This window comes from Pelodiscus sinensis, chromosome 5 (genome assembly GCF_052426305.1).
Source record: "Pelodiscus sinensis isolate ZL-2025 chromosome 5, ASM5242630v1, whole genome shotgun sequence".
NCBI lineage: Eukaryota > Metazoa > Chordata > Testudines > Trionychidae > Pelodiscus > Pelodiscus sinensis.
The window spans coordinates 75,643,317-75,664,377 of record NC_143056.1 but is presented as its reverse complement, the minus strand read 5'-3'; the positions used below and the strand labels follow the sequence as shown (position 1 = coordinate 75,664,377).

Genomic DNA, 21,061 nt, shown 5'->3' with positions numbered 1-21,061 from the left:
CTCAGATGGCCTGTTGTAAAATGAAGCACAGACCAAAAAGGCAATGGAGGAAGACAAAAATAATCAAAACAAGGTTCATTTATATATATATATATATATATTAAAAAACCTATATTACTTTTTATACAAAAAAGTTTAGAAAGGTCAACAATTTAACAAACATGTTTAACAGAATTAACAACATTTAACAATAACATAAGAGAACATGAAATGAGACCAAAAAAGTAGGTTACATCTGACGGAATACATCCAAGAATGACACAGACTTCACACTATGGGGAACAAGGTGGTGAGAGTTTTTACACAGTTGACAAGTGAAACTTCAACTTTATTCAAGAACACAGAATACATTCTAAAATTTCCAGTTGATCATAACAAACTAGACATAGTTTCAATTTGAAACTTTTTGGTAGGTTCTTATATAAAATTTTGATTACTGAGGGAAAAGCAAGATCAAAAACCAGATGGAAACTAAGGCCACAACCCTGCAATCAGAAGTTTGCAAGGAGATCCCTCACACCTCTGCAAAACTTCATTGAAAAAAAGTCACAGATCTGATTGCATAATCTGGGGCTAGCATTACTTTCAGAAAGAATTTACAATAATAAAATATGCAGCAAGATTCTCTTTCACAAAAACATTAAAAAAGGATAGGATTCCTAATTTATTTATGGGGAGTACATGAAGTACAGCTTCTGTCTGGCATTAGTTAAGAATTAGTGTTTGCCATTTGATCACCACTTTAAAACTACAACATTAACTTCTCCTTTATTTATATTTAAATATTCATTAAAAATTGTATTCAGAATTAAAATGACCCTATCCTTTTCATCATTAATAGTTTTTGTCTTATCTTCTGAAGTCATTTGCCTTTTCTAAGATGTCTAAAAGTAAAGAACACAAGATAATCATGCTGCAGTATTAATTAAAATTGGAATCTTCTCTTCTTTCTCCCATCCAACTTTTGCATCCATCACAAGAGTTCTATTAAAATGTTGTAAATAAAACTGATCTGACAAAGGAGACAAAGAACTAAGACAGTTTAGAATCCCAATGCAATCAATGTGTGTGCGTGTTCACACACAGATAAGAACGGAGAAAGTTATTCACAGGCACCTTTTCAGAAACACTACTGTAGTTTTCCATCAGAGGTTAATTGTAACTTGTTTTATACCTTACTTCAGATTGTTAGAAACTTATACGCTCATGGGCTAAATTTCAAAGGTGCTGGATCTGCAACACCCATTGACATCAATGGGGTTTGTTGATGCTAGAACTTCTGAAATACATGCTTCTCCAAGCCCAAACCCTGCTTCCCCTGGGGCCCATTCTGATCCTCTACTCAAGTAGTTCCACTGAAATAAATGATATTTTAATACTCTTAATTGCTCTGAGGAGAGCCACTGAGATTAGTACCACAGTATCAGTGGAGCTACTTCGTGCAAATAAGATGATCAGATTTGGTCCCAACAGCAAAACCCCCTTAGTTTTCAGTCATGCAAGATCAGGCCTTAAAGAGGAGTTAATTTGTTCTGACACAACATGTAACTGAAAGCTCCTCAAGCATGAATACCAAGATTTAGAGTCAAGAATAGCTGCAAAGTAGACTGTCCAGTTCTACTGGGCTCAGTGAGAAGAGTCTTTTTTACAAGGTATGGGGTAACTGTTTTCTACTTCAGCTGTACATGTTGAACAGGTCAAGGATCTTTGGATTTCCACTGAAATACTTAATTTTAATCAATGCAACAGTTGTGACCTCTCCTTCTAAAAAGATAAGTGAATTATGCACTGTAGTAACACCTCTGGGAAGTGTCACATTATAGATAATTCCTGTGAAATACAACAGCATGTTTCTAAATAAGGGATGGTTGGCAAACTCATTCTTAGCACTACGAAAATGTGTAACAGCAAAATTTCTTTCTTCTCTTTTTAGTGTTGTTTCCTAGGATGAGGTTTCAGGACCCCTTGAAGTTGATCGATTCCCATAAGAAAATAAGTTCCCCTACTGTAGCAAGTAACACTACATTTCCACAAATAAAGAACCACCAAGACGGAGAAGAGATGCATTTCAGACCTGAATCCTTCAAGAATTTGATAAATAACCAAATATGCAACAATGCACAAACTGCTACCAAACAGGTTAGTCTAATGTGTCTTGTTACCAAAAAATGCCAATATTGAATTGGAAAGGGACAATCCTCTTTTACAATCCAATTTTAGTACTCAATCCCCATTTTTAAAACACTTCTTTCCTATACAGAGATAAACTCACCCTTAGCTGGAAGGGAAACAAAAAACACACCTCTAGAATGCATTTTTTAAAAGAAGTTCAAATGGATCAACTTAAGTTCAAATTTACATGAATATACAAACCCTGAAAGAATACCTTACTTATATATATCAATGACTGATACAGTGGGAAGAGAAACAAATGATATGATGTCAATTTGGTACATGTGTCCTCGCAATGGGAGACAGTGCTTCCAAGACATGGCTGTTTGCACATACTTCCAATGTCTGGGAATGCATTCACACATGGTGAAGGCCTACAGAAGAGATATATTCCATGTAAGTGCCACATATGCCCTGTGGCTGAATTTCGCCCAGTACCTTTGGAGACTTTGTTAGGCTTATGTGGTAGAAACATGATGAACCTTTGCATATTTATAGAAATGTGGAGTAACATTGCAAATGCCAGTGATATGAATGAGGATAGGAAGCACACGTTAATTCGGACACTCTATTATGTAGTACTTTAATAAAAGGTTGTTCAAAGGAAAAGCAGTGGAGTCTCATGGTTACAGAACAGCTCTTGAAGACAGGAACTGAATTCAGTCTCTAGTTTTGCCAACTCAGTTTTGTGCCTCCATTTTGTAATTAATAATTGGATATTAGCTATGATAATTACCATTAAGGACAGCTCACTTAACTGGCCACTCAGTCTTGTGTGAGAAGGCATAACTACATTGCCTGCACTTCTATTAGATATGAATCTGGCCTTATGTTTGTGTGCTGTGCAAATAGTTAATATTTAAGCAGCATTCCTCAGCTTTACAGGTCACGATGGTGTAGACACGACTACTGCTGTGTAGATGTATCCTGAGTGTCCAGTGGCAGGGATTAGATACTAGAGGGAGACATGCTTCAACAGGGATTGGGGTACACCTAACATTAACCTGCAAGGTGAGGTAAAGGCTGGCAGAACTTCTGAGGAGATTGTTTGGGGTGGTGAAGAGACCACAGTGACACCCAGTTGAGCACCAGCAAATCTCTGTTGCATACTGACAGGGTAACAAATTAACCAACAGTCCTGACTGCCCTCAAGAAAGATGGGCTGCCCAGAGACCTTACTATGATAATTAGGTGGACAGACAAGCAGAGATATCAGTGCTGTTCTAATTTTAGGGTGCTTTCTACTGAATCTTCTGACTTTTATAGCCATCTATATTTGTAGAATTTATCCAAATTTCTGGCTCCAACATACAGTAAACTTCCAATAAACTGGCACCTTTAGGACCCAGGGGGTGCCAGATTATCAGATATGCCGGCCTATAGGAAGAGGGGGCTATGAGGTGTCTGGGGTGGGGTGGGGGGAATGCCACCCTAGACCCCTCATAACCCCCCCCTTCCGATAGTCCGGCTCTGCCCCAGGCGTCCCCGATTCAGCTGCTGCTGAAACTGACCAGCGCTGAATCGGGGTGCCTGGGGCAGAGCAGCTGGGGTGCTGCCGGGTTGGTCCCGCAGCCCCGAGCGGCGGCACTATGGGACCAACCTGGCAACCCCATCTGCTCTGCCCCCAGCTTCCCCAATTCAGCTGCTGGTCAGTTTCAGCAGCGGCTGAATTGGGGAAGCCAGGCGCAGAACAGCTCTACTTGTCCGGCTTCCCGGAGCACTTCCGGTTCCCAATGGTGCCGGACCATCAGGAGTGCCGGAGCATTGGATGCCGGACCAATGGAGTTTTACTGTACTACACTGATGGGCACAGAAACAATGCCTATGATATATACCCAAATAGAATGCTGACAAATTCTCATTTACGTGCATATTTGGGACCATAAACTATACATGTTTTCCCAGGATCAGTTGGGAGTTCTGCTCTGAAAGCCTTAAGTTGAAAGAAGTTATCTAAAAAGAAAAAAAGGCCTTCATTTCTGTGGGCTTGTTTTACTTCTATTATTTCTCTTTTATGCCTATGTATGTTGGCATAAATCTGGGGTAAGTCAATGGTGTATCAGGCTCTATATAAAGAAAAGAACACAACTATATCTCAGGGCTGATTTCTTCCTGGATACGAGAAAGGGCACTAACATCTCTATTATATATAAATAAAAACCATAAGTCTATAGCATAATTTAAAGTCACAGCAACAGGGATACCTTAGCTTTCTTCCTTCCTTTCCACACTGACTGTGTACCTATAACACTGCTTTGCACAATGGCATTTAAACCACTATTTCACTTATGATCCACACATTTTAGATGGAAATATTCCAAGACTGAGAACATAAAATGGAAGAAAGAAATACTGGGTTGAATTAATGCCTTGTGCAATTCCACAGTGCTTTTTTATGCAGAAACTTAAATTTCAACCAGGGAAACTATGAATAATAGCAAATGTTGTAGAAAATAAATGGTTTTCCACACGACACTAGTATTTTTAGTATGAAATTTAAGTATTGTTTCCAAAGATACCAGAAAGATATGTATGCCAGTGAAATACATTAAATACACATACACATACACATTTTATGTTCTGTAAAAAGCCATATGTGTGTGTATGGAAATATATTTTATAGGCAATGCTGGCACTATGCCTATTATTATGGTTGCCTGATACTTTTCATTACAAGACCCTGTCTTCAGTTTGCTTATAGCTTTTCCAAACTTTAACCATTCAGGCTAAAATTGTCCTTGCCAGATGCCTGCCCGTAGCTGACTTTTTCCAGCCAAAATGGATATATTGCATTGCCATGTTAAAACAATTCTTTATAGTCACTTGGGTTGAGAACTTTTAGTGACCTCAGGTGTTGGAGCAGGAATCTGAAACTTGTCAGGAGGTGGCCTTCCTGTAAGAGATGTGCCTTTTTCTTTTCCAGTAGAAAAAATTATCCTTGGCAGGGTGAAGATAAACTGGATGAGCAGCCAGGAAAGGGGGGTGTGGGAGACTGACAGGCAGGAGAGGGAGACTAGGACTATTCGAGCATGAGAAGCCTGAGGTGCGGAGACTGGCACTGATGAGGTGACAAGAATGCAACTAGAATTAGGAGCTAGAGTGAAGAAAAGAGAGAACAGACAGGTTGGAGACAATGGGACAAAAGACTGGCAGAACAGTCTGCAGCTACTAGAGGACACTCCCAACAAGAGCTTAGAATGAAGCCCACAGTCCCCAAGTCTCCTCATCCCTCTGCTGTTAGCACATATCTGTGAAACACAGTGGCAAAATATATCCTATCCCCCACTAGGATGGCAACTTACCACTGCTATCAGTTACTCCATTAGCTCAAGTAGCAGAAGTCTGTCTAGTGAATCTAAAAGGTTACAGCCCTGCTGATGATCCATGAGGGATGTTAATAAGATGCCACATATTGGAATTCGTTTCTTCAGTTTGCTTTAAAAAAAGCCCCATGAAATTGCACATAAAAATTACATTAAAACATTAAGTTTGCTATTCAAGCACTCAACAGTTAGGGCATGCCAGAGTTAAGGTTGTGTTCACAACTTTTGTTTGGACTCTTTGGCATATGCATTATGGTACAGTCTGAAACAACATGTTTCACACTATTTTTTCCTACAGGACCCCAGCCTCATTCAGTACTCAGGATGCACTTGTTCTGGGGATAAATTAGGGTGGTGGAGCTAAAGATTCTGTTTGGTAGGACTTCTGCCTCATTTACTGCAGAAGCTGGAAGGTCTGTAGTGCATGAGGCAGGTGGGTGCAGAAGAGAAAGGACAGTCTTATGGTTATGGCAGTTCAAAGTTGACCTGGAAAACTGGAATTTCATCCCTACCTTTGCCACCAAGTTCCTATGTGACACTGGGCAAGTCACATAAGCTTAAGTGGTCACAGGTGGCCATTTTCTGAGTGCCCAACTTGAAACCCTGGGGTCTGACCTTCAGGAGTGCTGATCACTCACAGCTGCAACTAAAGACAATGAGAGGTATGTTTGAACATATAAAGTGCTATAGAATGTTAAGTGCTCTAAAAATCAAGCCCAAGGGGTCTCAAATAGGGCGTCCAAAATGAATGGACCCTTTTGATCTAAATCTCACTGTATCTCATTTCCCATCTGTAAAAAGGGGATAATAGCACTTCACCTCAGAGATTGTGGGGAAACAACTTCATTAATGTTTGTGAAGCATCTTAGATACTATAATGATAAGTGCCACAGAAATACCACAGGGAAATTAACAAATCTGTCTTCACAGCAAGGTTTGAGTAGCGTTCAATAAATAAGGCTTCAGGCCACATACTGAACAATGAGACTAAAACAAAATATTGATTAGCTGCTCACTAATGGAGGACAATTCATCCTGTGAACATATAAAAGCAAGGATCCTGTGGAAAAAAATTAGTGTGATCATCTAATTTAAGATTGTATCTTTATGCACACACAAAGGGGGTCAAATTAAGGTTTCCCAGGCAACCTAAATTCTATTATTGCCTATATTTTAATTGCTTGACTTGGTAACCTTAATGTTCAACGTAACAGGTTTTTGTGTGTGTAATGCCTATACATATTACACATGCACATATATACATACATATACAGTAAGTACACCCTGAAAGACAGTAAATCACAAACTCTTCAACAGATCTGAACAGGAATCCCAGTCTTAACCCCTCCTCTATCAACTTTGGGCAGTTCAGATGTGAATCTGGATCTACAACTCATGGCTCTGGTCTTTGCCTCTGATGAGCCCAAACACCAGAGCAGAGCACCAGTGAAAGCTGGGAAACTTTGGATTTGGGTTCAAATCAAACCCCATTCTGAACATCACACCTCAGGCCCATCTCGATGGTAACAAGCCACAGCAGACTAACCCATAGACCCTTTTTAATACCCCATCACATTTCTCTTTCAGCAACAGGATTGATCAGAGAGTTATTTTGCTCAGCTGTTCTCTCATGAAGCATTCTGTGATGGTCCATACTGTTACTCACACCCCTTGTCCGACTGCTACCTGTGCTCAAGGGGCTTCCTGCCATTGGGGTGTCTGTGCTCACCAAGCTTCCTGTGCGAGATCGATAAGGAGGGAGATCAGTATGACTGGGGGATTCAGAATCTGAGCAGTAAGGTGGTGGAGGAAGATCAAACCAAGGGGGCCTGCTGTAAATACAAGAGAATAACAAGGTTACTGAAAACTATGGCACAGAGGAAAATATAACAAGCCCCAGAATTTTATTCTAACAGGTTACAAGTTCCCATCCCAATATAAGAAAAACGTGATGCAACAACAATTCTATAGCAATGCTCGAGAGTCTCAAAATGATTTGCAAACGTGGAAATTCATTCGCCATGCCCAAGCTCTATGCACTACCATCAGCAGGGATGTTAAACTTGTGTCCCAGTCAAGTTCCAATGTGGCTAGTTACATTATGCTTCCCTAAATTTTGCTGTTCCACTTTTCAAAGGATAATCACTTCCTGTCCTAACCTGTTATTTACTATGCACTGTTAAACAGCTGCCACAGTTCACCCCAAGATGGCTTCAACTCAATAAGGGATGAAGAACTTTCTGCATAACAGTTACACTCTAAAAGAGTGTTTAGGGATATTTCAGGACAAAGCAAGATGTATACATTTTAGAATAGATTTGCTGGTGGTTATCAGCAGCCCACATCAGTAGTGATAAAAATCTGGGCAGCTGTTCGGAGAGTTGGTATGAGTCCAATTTACAGTAGAGAGGTGTTAATTCTACAAGTTACCATCACAACAGCAACTTCATGAATGAGCATGAAGACAGAATTACTCGGTCATCCCCAAAGTCAGTGTTGAGGAATATTAGAAAGGCAGTGTGTGAGCGCCTGCACTGCCACCTCTATTGCGTTCATAAACAGATGACTTCAGGCCTTACGGCTTTCATTTACAGGTACCACATTCATTTACAAACGTACAAAGTGAGGAGAAAATTTGAGGCTGTGTGTATAAGTCACTACAAATTAATTCATGGAAAAAACAGGCAAAAATGCACTATTCAGAAAGGGCCACAGGCTTGTTGGAAAGAAACTGCATACTCTGATTCATGCTTTTGGGAGTTCACAAATAAATATATATTTTGAAATAAATAAATATATTTTTTGACTTTCTAAAGAAGTGCAGAAGTCTTGTCCGATACCTTTGGAAGCAGACTGGCACCATACACCTGGGTAATTACACTTAGTGCTTCGTGAGAGGCAACTTTCAGTTTTTATTTTGGCTAAGGAAACAACTGACTCTGGGATTTCCCCTACAGCCTTTACTCAAGCAATATCTGTTGACTTGACTAGGAGTGCTACAGCATTGGCCCTGCATATTTACACTCTGAGCATCTGATATTGAACTATGAAACAAACTCAGGGTATGCATACTTTGCTCCCAAATAGGCACAAAGTAACACTGCTGAAGTGATAGTGTTCTTCCATATTCCATTGATCCCCATAGAATCCCAAAGAACCAGGCGCTACTGATTAATTGTGCAAAGGCCAGAAATCATCTCAAAAGAGTAGTTATATTTAGGTGATGACCCTTGAATCCTTAAATCTCCTTCATGACACTGGGTGCAGAGAGACCCATAGACCATTAATTTTATAGGTTAAGGTGGAGTTGGGAAGGGGACCCTTTTTCTTGTGTACACAGAAGAGGCTGATAAAATTTGTTCCCATGTAAGTGAACAATCAATAGCTACAATTAGGTTTGGCAGAATTTGATTAAAAGAATTGCAATGGATAATATCAATATTTTAAGTATATTTTTCCAATTTCTATTTATTTAAATTTTCACAGTTGTGGGAAATTATGGAAGTTGAGACAATTCAATGGCAGTAGAAAAGGAGATTTAAAGAGTTGAAGCTTTATAAGCCATTAGATAAACAAATGGTTAACATCATGTCAAAACAGATCAAGTAAATATGGTTAAATCAAACCTTAAGTTCTGAAGCAACATTTAAAAAAAGTTTCTATCTTTAAATGTCAATCATTACTGAAAGAAAGAAAGAATTTTCATTAGTTTGTGAGTGCGCGTGCTGAAAACTATATTGCCAATATAGTCTAATCCTTCCAAAACTAGTTCCAAAGCAATGACAGAATTAGAACATGGGGAACGTTTGTATCCTATCAAGTAATACAATGAGCATAAATGCTATGATGAGAACACAGGGGAGGCATGGTGACCCACAGAATGTAGATATTGCAATCTCTACTATAAATGTGAGGATGGACCATTTAGCACCCATACATACCTTTGGTCTAACACAGCCTCTGAATAGGATGGTGGAGAATCCATATCCACAGGCTGGTGGCAGGCTTGATTGGACATGTACTGAACTCCATTGTTGACATTGTAGGTGACACTGCAATGGTGTGGATGATCAAGGACCACCAGTCGAGACAGGAGGACAGGGTGCTGCAGCCGATGCACAGGCAGGCTCATGAGGTTGTTGCGTTTTCGTTGGTGGTGCAAAACCAAGGCGAGGAAAGCAACCACCAGCACAAAGATAACTGAGCTGCCAATTATAGCATAGGTGATGCTGGGATAATAGAGCAGCTGGTTCTCCGAGGTCACATAATCTTGGCCGCTGCCAGTCTCTGCAAAGACACAGAAAAGAAGGAGGAAAGCTTGAGATTGGTCTCAGCGAAGACTTTGGTGCTTGTCATCAGCTGTGTTTTCTGTTAATGTGCCATGCAACACATTGCCCAACTACCTTCCAAGTGATTTTTCTTCCTTCTTTAGGAAGGTGGAAAACAAGCTAATTAAGAACTTACAAGCACAAAAGAGATATTGGATGACAGAATCACTCAGACCCTCTCAGATGCCTGGATGTGCATGTAGAGTAGGAGATAGCAAACCAAACCAACTAGAAAGAGGAAATACACTACACATTGAAGGCAATCTTGGAATCCTTTACTTTATTACAATGCACATGCTTTTGTTATCAACTTCACATTCTCACCTAATCAACACAGCATTATTTTTCAGGGTAAAGGCAAGGACTGAATAGGGACAGGTATAGTATTTTTCATGTGTATTCAACAGCACTGAATCAGACAGATAGATGGAAAAGGTCTATAACTTTCATAGCACTGTAAGTTTATGTGGTGCTTTACAAATACTAACCAGATTCTCTGCCCCAGAAACCTTATATTCCTGGAGAAATAAAACGAAAGACATAAGACCGAGGTCCAGGAGAGGCCAAGAGAATAGTAAAGCAAATGCAATAGGACAAATCCAGAGAACAGAAGTAGGGATAGGCATAAATGAGAACAGAATGGCACAAATCTAAGTAGGACCCTGAAGGTTAAATTGAATTTGCTGTGGTAGGAAATGGCAATGCATGGGAGTAGACTGTGACTTTTAGCAGCTGTAGTTTGGGCACATTGCAGGAACAGAGGAAAGACGGGAAGGCCAGAAAGAAAAAAGTTAGTGATCTGCACAGCTTGTTGACATAGATTTTATTAGTGGAGGCGGGAAAAAAAAATGTAGAGTTTTGCAGATATTTAAGAATTAGCCGCAATGGGATTTAGTAAGAGATGTGCTATGGCAAAATAAGAAGGGAGAAGAAAGTTTCTACCCAGGCTGGGCCCATAAGCCAAAAAGGTATTGGGGATGATACAAGGCAGCACCTGAACTGAAAATATTCAGGCCCAAGTGCTAGCACTATTTAGGGTGATCATAATTCCCAGAGGGCAAACAGGACACCATATGGGGCTGGCCCAGGCTGCCGGCCTAAACCATCCCCCCCACGAGCCTGTCATTTGAACCTGGCATGGCCCCTACCTGAGCCCTGTCTCCTCCTCTGCAAGGGGCTGGCATTGCCACTTAACTTTTTGTTTTTTAAACAAACAAAACTGGGCATTTGTCCCATTTGCTCTTGGAAACTGATTAAGCTGGCAAGAGTAAACAGGACAAATGCCCACTATTGCCAAAAAAAAGTCAGGATGGCCAGGACAGGGCTTAAAAATGGTCTTGGCCAAAATAGGGATGTAATAGTATAGACGGTTAACCGATTAATCGATAAGCAAAAGCTTATAGGTTAATGTTATAGACTACATGCTTTCCCTCTTTCCCTCTGCCAGTTAATTTTTTTTTAGCAGGGTGGCCAGCAGCCCAGCTGAGTTCTGACTCGTGCCGGTCTGGGACCTACCCCCACTATGGCTCTGCATTTGAAGTGAGAGAGGAGCCAGGAGGGCAGGCAGCCTGGCTTAATCCTGACTTGCGCTAGGTCTAGGAGCTCAGATCCCACCTGGACAGGGGCTGCTGCCACCCTATGCTGCTGCCTCTCTATCAGAGGCAGCAGCAGCACAGGATGACAGGCAGCTGGTCCGCAAGGGGAGCTGGTTTTTAAAACTGGCTCCGCTCGCGAACCAGTTCCTGCCTGACACCCTGCGCTGCTGCCTCTGATACAGTAGCAGGGGGCTCCTCAGGAGTGGGGCCGGAGCACAATGGCTGCCACCCCCGCTCCCAGGGACTATAGAATAGTTGACTAACAGATAAGAATTCACGAGGTTCATAGAGTCATAGACCTATGAAGAGACCTCAGGAAGTCATCAAATCCAGCCCCCTGCCCAAGGCAGGACCAATCCCAACTAAATCTACCAGCCAGGGCTTTGTCAAACCGAGACTTAAAAACCTCTAGGGATGGAGACTCCACTACTTCGTTAGGTAACCCATTCCAGTGCTTCACCACCCTCCTAATGAAATAGTTTTTCCTAATATCTAACCTAGACCTCCCCACTGTAACTTGAGACCATTGCTCCTTGTTCTGCCATCCATCATTAATTGAGGTTACTTGACTATTCAATTAACCGATATTTAACATCCCTAGACCAAAACAAGTCCCCATAAACACTATTGTTATTAGTATTACAGTAATGCCTAGAGGTGACAATTTTTCTTGGGGTTTCATTGTTCTGGACACTATAGAAATGCAGCATAAGAGATCATTCCTGTTCTGAAGAACCTACAATCCAAATAAAACCTGGTGAGAAGGAAATAGAGTCTTAGAAGAGGTAAAGTGATTTATCCAAGGTCAATGGCAGAGATAGCAATGGAAACAACGGTTTTAGCCACGGCAACACGTTGCCTTTCAGTAATATATTTTGAAGCATTAAGGCTGTCATCTTTTAGAGGACACCTCGCTTTATATAGCAATAATTAAATTCCACTGAAGTACAAGACAAAAACCTTCCTGTACCTCAAGCAAAATTAAGAGGCTATGGTAAAGGAGATAAATGCAGAAAAGCTATCCATCCAACTCCCGCATTCCTAGCTGTAGAGTAACAGCACAGCAAACAGGCAATTCTTGTTTCATTTATCTGTCTACTGACACTAGCAAAACTACTAGCCACAAAGTGTTCCCAACTTTGCTAGGTTACGATTTTTGAAGCAGTGAAACAAACCAAAGATATATATATATATCGTTTCATAAAGATTTGAAGTGCTTTGTGAAATCTCAGGAAATCTTTCATTGGCTCTCAGCCTCAAAATATTTGGTCTATTTCTCTTGGTAATTCACCTTGATGATAAATGTAAAACACATATTTGAAAGCAACATAAAACACATATTTGAAAATAACATTTAAAATAAATGTCCCATTATTCAGGGAATGGAATTTAAAATGTCCCATTTTTTATTTTCAAATACCTCTGTTAAATAATGGGTTTTTTTGGTACAAAATAGTTCTGCTTGAGATCAGAGAATATAATTTCCTGCCATTATCTGAATATGAAAAACTATTTCTTTTAAAGCAAATAAATCTGGTTAATTGACAAGATTATCATCACCACAAACCAAAAACTTCCTCTGTGGGCCAATAACAATCCAAGTTCTGCCATGGTATTATTCCAAGTTTCCATGATAGTCACTGTCAGACTTCAATGACCTTCTTTACTAATGCTGCCAATGTTGTGGCCCATCTATACCTTATGTCTCTCCACACAAATGTGCTGCATTGAAAGCTTTAAAACACTCAAAATTACCAAGCTGTATTGGTTCTTGATTTACTTCAGTAAAATGAACTTGAATCTCAAAGCAAGTCCAACAAGAAAGCAAAGCAGAAAGAAGGAACAAAGGAATTTACATGCATTAGTTAAAATTATTTCTAGCTCATCACATACCAATGCTTTTTCTATAGGCCACTCCAGAATTCACCCACTGACTTGAGTTCATATCATGTTACCGAGGGATGGGTCGGGGGGGGGGGGGGGGGGAGAGAAAAGTGATAATCAGTTAACATGCCTCAACTCAAACTTCATCTTCTTCTGTGAGCCAACATTGGACCATAGGGTCATAATTAAAAATGATCTGCACAAATTGGAGAAATGATGTGAGGTAAATAGGATGAAGTTTAATAAGGACAAATGCAAAGTACTCCACTTAGGAAGGAACAATCCGTCTCACGCATACATGACATACATAATGGGAAGTGACTGTCTAGAAAGGAGTCCTGCAGAAAGGGATTTACAGTTTCATAGTGCACAAGCTAAGTATGAGTCAACAGTGTGACACTGTTGCAAAAAAAGGAAACGTGATTCTGGGATGCATTAACAGGAGTGTTGTGAGCAAGACACGAGAAGACATTCTTCTGCTCTACTCTGCACTGATGAGGCCTCAATTGAAGTATTGTGTCCAGTTCTGGGCAACACATTTCAAGAAAGATGTGGAGAAATTGGAAAGGGCCCAGAGAAGAGCAACACAAATTACTGAAGGTTTAGAAAACATGATCTATGAGGGAAGGCTGAAGGAACTGGGTTTGTTTAGTTTGGAAAAGAGAAGACAGAGTGGCTACGTCTACATTGGCCCCTTCTCCGGAAGAGGCATGTTAATTATCAACTTCAGAATAGGGAAATCCGCGGAGGATTTAAGTATCCCCCGCGGGATTTAAATAAACATGGCCGCCGCTTTTTTTCCGGCTTGGGGAAAAGCCGGAAAAAAGCATCTAGACTGGCGCGATCCTCCGGAATAAAGCCCTTTTCCGGAGGATCTCTTATTCCTACTTTGAAGTAGGAATACTTTGAAGTAGGAATAAGAGATCCTCTGGAAAAGGGCTTTATTCCGGAGGATCGCGCCAGTCTAGATGCTTTTTTCCGGCTTTTCCCCAAGCCGGAAAAAAAGCGGCGGCCATGTTTATTTAAATCCCGCGGGGGATACTTAAATCCCCCGAGGATTTTCCTATTCTGAAGTTGATAATTAACATGCCTCTTCCGGAGAAGGGGCCAATGTAGACGTAGCCAGTATGTCTACATTGCATTCCTCTTTCGAGAGGAATGCAAATGCAGAGGAATAAAATTGCAAATGAAGCGCGGATTTGAATTTCCTGCGCTTCATTTGCATAATCACGTCTGGCTGCTATTTTGAAATACCCTATTTCAAAAAAAGAAACGCTGTCTAGATGCGGTTATTTCAAAAGAAAACCTTCTTTCGAAATTACCCTTATACCTCATTTTGTTTCTCTGCATTTGCATTCCTCTCTCGAAAGAGTGTAGACATACCCTGAGAGGGGATATGATAGCGGTTTTCAAGTATCTAAAAGGGTGCCACAGGGAGGAGTGGGGGAAAATTGTTCTTCTGGGCCTCTGAGGATAGGACAAGAAGCAATGGGCTTAAACTGCAACAAGGGAAGTTTAGGTTGGACATTAGGAAAAAGTTCCTGTCAGGGTGGTTGAACACTGGAATAAATTGCCCAGGGAGGTTGTGGAATATCCATCTCTGGAGCTTTTTAAGAACAGGTTAGACAGACATCTATCAGGGATGGTCTAGACCAGTGGTTCCCAAACTTTTTGGCATCATGCCCCTTTCCTGATTTTTGAGAAACCCTCTCACACTCTCTCTCTCTCACATACACACACACATAGAGCAGCAAAACTTGTTGAGAAAAACAAAACAAAAAACCCCCAAAACAACCCTGACCGGGGCTGAAAAACAAAAATAGCAGCAAAACTTAGCACCTCCCTGGAATTTCTTCACGGTCCCTCCCTCCCCCCTCAGTTTGGGAACCCATGGTCTAGACGGTACTTGGTCCTGCTACAAGGGAAGGGGACTGGACTCAATGATCCCTCGGGTCCCTTCCAGTTCTAGTATTCTATGATTGTCATCATTCTTCAATGAAAAAGTCTTGAGTTTCTTTAGCTATTTAGTTTGAAGATGAATAAAGATAAGTACAACAACCTGTTTTTTGTGCTTATTTCTACATCATGGATAATCCAGATGATTTTTATGTCTCAAATATTTGTATCTTATTTGCAATGGATTTCAGGAAACTATAATCCGAGACTGAAGGCCAAATACTATTATCTTGTGGTATCTCATTATGAGGAAGCTACAGGAAACCCCCGACTTCCGACCACCCGAATTTCGACCCCCTGCACTTAACTATTTTTTAAGTGTGGAAGGAGCCGAAAACCCCCGACTTGTGTCCTTGGCCCGCATTTATGATGACGCACGGTGCCTATCATAAATGAGGGCTCGAGTTATGATGCCCTTGACTTTCCACGTTTTCCGGGAACCAATTATGTCACAATTCGTTGGCCACCTGTATATACATTATGAGATTCCAGTGTTTTGGTTACCATTCACCATTCATATTTTATTCAGCTCAATTTGTAATTTGTGGCAGTTGAGTGAGAAAATCAGTGGAGAACTGAGTCCTAATTAGTTCCCAGAGGATTGCTTTGACGTAGTCTAGCCCTACACCTGTAATACAAAGAAAAAAATGGGGGCAGTGCATTGTGTCAACTTTTCTGCAAATAGAGGCATCCTAAATGGGTACATAAAATGTGAACTAACACAATCAGTTGCACACATACAAAATGAGAAATGACTGCCCTAAGGAGGAGTACCGCAGAAAGGGATCTGGATTTCATAGTGGATCACAAGTTAAATATGAGCCAACAGTGTAACACAGGAGGAGGAGAAAAATCATTCTATTTAACCTCTGGAGATAGGACAGGAATTTAGGCTTAAATTTCAGAAGAAAAATTGTATGTGCGTGAATGTGTACACACTCACGAACACATAAGGCATATTTCAAAAATATTTCTGGAGAGGCTTATGACAGGTCTCTCCAGGAGACCTTTCAATAAAAGGAAGCCATGCATGCTCGCCTCTTTAAAAGGATCTACCTAATTAACATGTGGTTTTTTAAATGTAATCAATGTGTTTTACCAACACCTTTAATTTGAGGAGAAAACTTTCCAATGAGAGACTAGAGAGACAATGCTGCTTCGCATACATGTCCCTCCCTTTCTGCTATTACACAATTTTCGTATCCAGAACGGTGGGACAGCCAGCAGTATCTGCTTTATGAATTTTTAGGAGCATACAAATACAGCCCAATGTGATAGGCAGAGAGGCGGAGATAAGGACCTTAGCAGCATCTTGGCTGGATGCATGACAGTGGTTTAGAAAAATATACGTCTCTTTAGTTCTGCTCTAATAACTTTCTATCGGTGTTTACACTCTGCAGAAGTTGCTGAACTAAGTTTCTTGACAATTCAGTCATCTTTTCCTATGGGGGAAAAAAAAAACCCCCACGCAGTACCCAGATGGGTTTACAAAGCAATGTCTGCTCTAGTGTTTCTTGTTTCACGGAAACAGACTGAGCAGACAGAGTTAGCTCAAAGTCGTATTTTTTTTTGTTAACAAGATCTATGTATTCCGAGAGCACCATGTACGTACAGTTCAATCAATCCACTAAAGCCTATTAAACCTTATTACCTGGGAAATGCTAAATGTGCAAACTAGAAGTTTCTGAGTGTAAGAAACTTCATCAATAATTTAGGAAAAGGCTTATCAGGAAACCATGATGAGTTGGGTTCAGAGGACTATTTTATTGACTGGGAACAAATTTACTCTTAAAGTTTAAAAAAAAAAAATCTGAGAGTAACTGCATTAAGCCTGTCAGAGGCTGGGAAGAAGGGCTATTATTCTATCTTTCACAAGCCTTTGCTCGAGCTTGGCTTTTTCACACTTCATCAGGGAGAAAGCTTTTGAAACATGAAATCTGAGCAGACATCTGTAGCCTTAATGAACATGAGTCACGGTCCATCTCCAACAAAGACACCACTGTAGCAACACATTTAAATTCCAATCAGTTCAAAAGTGGAGCTGCAGCCTTGGAAGGTTACAGGAGATGAAATTCAAACACAAACCTGCAGACTGTTAACACTATATATATATATATTTTGCACTGCAGTAGCACCTACAGGCATCCTTTGAAGATTAAGGGCCCAACCTCCAAAATATCTCATCTTTGTTTGGTTTCACGTTCCATTAAAAACAAAAATCACATATGGTTTCCTTGCCTTGCACTGTCGAACGGCTCATTGATCTGCTATGCCTGTTTCAATTTCAATTGTTTTGTTTGTTTTTAAGTGCAAACAGGTCTGGTCAATGTGATACCATAGTGTCACTATATTGTTTTTCTTTGAGAAGATCTAATTCCGGTCAGAAAGCTTCCTATTTTACCTAGGGTTCTGTGTAGCATGCTGTCCCCGCACTTATATACTTTCAGCAAAGTGAATCGTGCCCTCATGTACTTAGAGATGGGGATTTATTGAAAGAGAACATAAGTTCTTTACCCAGTCCATTATTCTGTGCTAGCATTTTACCTATGTAAGATTTAAAACACGCTTGCCCTAACTGTGCAATAAAATAAATAGAGCTTGTGACAGTCTCTGCAGCTGCTGGGCAGTACTGAATGAGCAGATGTTGACTCATCAGATTGAAATTCAAGAGTCTCACCTCTCACAAGCCCTCCTTTTTGTGTTAGACGAGGTTGAATAATTGTGCAACACACTTCTTGCATCCCAATTTAAATGTTGAAGAAAAACGGCAGAACTGCAAACAAGTAGAAAATTAAAAAATACTTAGCTGCAACCATGGCAACTAAAGTTCTAAAATTAACTTGAGGGTGATATAAAAGCTTATAAAGTCAGAACCTGCCATCAAGCATGGAAACACCGGCCCAGGTTTTACAATTGAATGAAGGCCAAAAAGGAAATTAAAGTGTTACTGAAAAATGAGGACGGTCCTGGCCATGAATATGAGCAGCCCTTACTGGACATCTGATTTTCCAGTGGCTGGTGATCTGATTAATTTTTAGAGCCTGGAAACGCTGAATAAAACACAAAAGAGGAAAAATGTTCTGCTAATAATGCTCTCCTCTGGTAACATGGAGAAGTTTACTTGATTCTATTTCTGTCCCTTCAAAATATGCTTTGCATGTTGGTATCAAGCAAGTGGCCTTCGTTATCGATTCTTGTACATTCCTTAAAATAACAAGTCTTATTTGCGCTAGAGATATTTAAAGACTCTTATCAGTGAGAACTTAGTGTAGACAAAGCTGTAGGGGAGTTTTCCACATTTTTAGCACCAAGTTACTAACATCAATTTTGTAGCAAATGGTCTCACGATGCTCTACTGCGTTCTAACCTGATGGTGACACTGACTTGGTAAATAGGACAAGGTCTGGCTCAGAGAGAGAAAAAAAGTGCTCTTTTCATAGAATGTGAAAATGCTTGTGGCCTTAACAAGGAGCATCCAACACACTAGTGTATCTGTGTTGTAAGTTCTACAACATTGCTGACAACTGACCCCAATCTGCAGACATTACCTATATGTTGTCTTGATCAAGCCACAGATAGCATTATCCAACCTCGGAAAGATGACAGTACCAACGCTGTAACAAGGAACCATCTATTTGTAGGGCTGAGCTGTACTCCCTTGTGAAGAATATGAGATAAAGAGTATTTTGTACTCATGAAAACGAAGATACAAAGGAGATAACCAAAAAGGTCAGCACCCACCTCAGGATATAGTTGGATCTCAACTGTATAAGAAATGCCCCAATATGAGTCAAAAGGCAGCAAAATGGTGCCAGCGAAGAGAGATTGCCATGAAGGGAGAGCAATTAGATAGAAACAGGGAAAAAATCAAGGGGTTCTGAGGAGAGAAATGTATTAATGGAGAGATAGAGTTGTGCATCCAGCCCATAAAACCCAGGTCTCTAGTTGAGTTCCCCCATTAGCTCTGTTCCTTTGAGCAAACAAAACATTCATGTGGATTTTTCATTCAATTCCTTTGAGGAGCAGAGACAAACTCATGTGCAAGTGTATCATCATCTCTTCTGAAAAAGTTAAAACAACAGAACTCGTGGTACCTAAGACGTTGGAAGGTGGATTTAGCTTGTGCTTTCTGCCAGGGCAACAGTGCTCCCCTCAATATATTTTCCAGTGCTTTGTCTGGTCTAATTTAAAGAGTCTTAAATAGCATAAGACAAATTATGAGAGACAATAAAGGGGCAACTTGCCTAAACCAGCAAAAACAGTGGAGAGTCAACAGTCTGTGATGCTAATGGTTTAGAATTTAGACCTTTGTGAAAGGTTAGGGTTTTGGCCAATTTTCCCTGTAATCATTTTAAATGTTGAGGTTAGGGGAAACGGGGAAAGGAAGGTTTCTAAACACACAATTTAAATTAAAAAAAAAAGTACTAAGCTGAAGGCAAGATGGAAAAATTCTACACTCTTCATCCCTCTACCTGCTATCACCAAACAAGTGCAAATCTGAAAAGCGCAAATGCTTGCATTTTTAGACCATCTGGAATAAATCATGAGCTTACACAAATGTATACAGTTTAGACGGAACCAGCAATTGTGCAGGAGTGACACGTCTTACTTTACTTGTTTTATTTTGAGTTGGGAGTGAGGAGCAAACATACATGGCTTTAACTAGCAATTGCACATTAAGTACTTCCCAGATGTTGTGTTAGCAATACGGACAGTTGGCGCATAAGCGGGATAATAAGGCTTGTAGAATTACAATGGAAGGTTTACTGAGCCTGCAGCGTCAGCTGTACTTGGCTAGGAATACTGCTAGCCTAAGTATGATTTAGATATATTATGGTGTGTATTTTTAATCAGCTTTTAAATGTAGCCTAATCATTCAAGGACTGTATGTTAAGAAACAGCCACTATGAAAAACTGTTAGCACAAAGTCTATCGTCTGTGAAAGTATATTATTTTTACAAACCCTATTTCTGACTAGAATTGTGAAAAGGAACAGATATGGTCACACAAGCAGCTCGCATGGTTTCCCTCTCTAAAGATACTGTTCTGATGATTTAGAAACCATAAGTACATCAGGATCACGAGTAAAAATCAAAGCAGGAATTGGAGAGAGACAAGGCCTATTAGGTCATCATTCTAGCCCATCCTCCAAGTGGTCCATTCAGTCATATTTAACCTGAATCTTTCACTGGTTAAGATACAGGGAGACATATTTGCTGTCTCTGCATTGCTGGTTTCTGCAGGCAGAAAGCTTTCCTGGATCAGGGATATAGTGGTACAAATCAATGACAAATGCAGTTCCAATAAGGGCCATGGGTCGTCTGTTGTACAGCCCACAAAGAGTGCAGGGCTGGCCAAAAACTACAGCAGACCAGAGCAACCAGATGGACTTGGGCTGCTTCCTTAATCAAGCCCAGATGGAGTTGAAGTGCAGTTGTGTGTAGAAAAGTGACTGTTCAGTCAACATCATGAGGTTCCAATGTTCATTAAGTTGCTCTGATTTCATATCAGATATGCTCGGTTAGCAAGTCAAATGATGTTTTTTTCCCGGCTAATAGCCCTGGAAGCTCAGCATGGGACAATCACCACCAGTCACAGCGGTTCTTGCAATCCAACTGGTGCTCTCAGCGATGCTTGCGTAGCGATGTCTGTACCACAGGAGAAAGGGAAGCTCAGTTGGTTCAAACCCAGACCTCACACATTGCTGTCATCAATGAGAAATATATATCTTTCTCCTTTGACTATGTGTGGTCATTTCATATTCATGCCTACTGTGATGAAGACTAATTTGTGCGTTTTAATA

The 21,061-nt window shown here is 40.4% G+C and overlaps 1 protein-coding gene across 4 annotated transcripts in view; it reads right to left on the bottom strand.

Annotated features, from left to right (window-relative positions):
- Window positions 1-78: 78 nt before the first annotated feature.
- The window catches only part of LDLRAD3 (low density lipoprotein receptor class A domain containing 3), a 181,770-nt gene continuing 160,787 nt past the window's right edge, over window positions 79-21,061 (bottom strand). For 3 of the 4 annotated variants that reach the window (XM_089778546.1, XM_075927497.2, XM_075927495.2), the window contains 2 exons: window positions 9,437-9,782; window positions 79-7,327 (listed from right to left, as the gene is read on the bottom strand). In XM_089778546.1, coding sequence (XP_089634672.1) covers window positions 7,066-7,327; window positions 9,437-9,782 — 608 coding nt within the window. In that variant the 3' untranslated portion in view covers window positions 79-7,065. The remainder of the gene's footprint in view (window positions 7,328-9,436; window positions 9,783-21,061) is intronic. The other variant, XM_075927498.2, reaches the window with a different exon arrangement.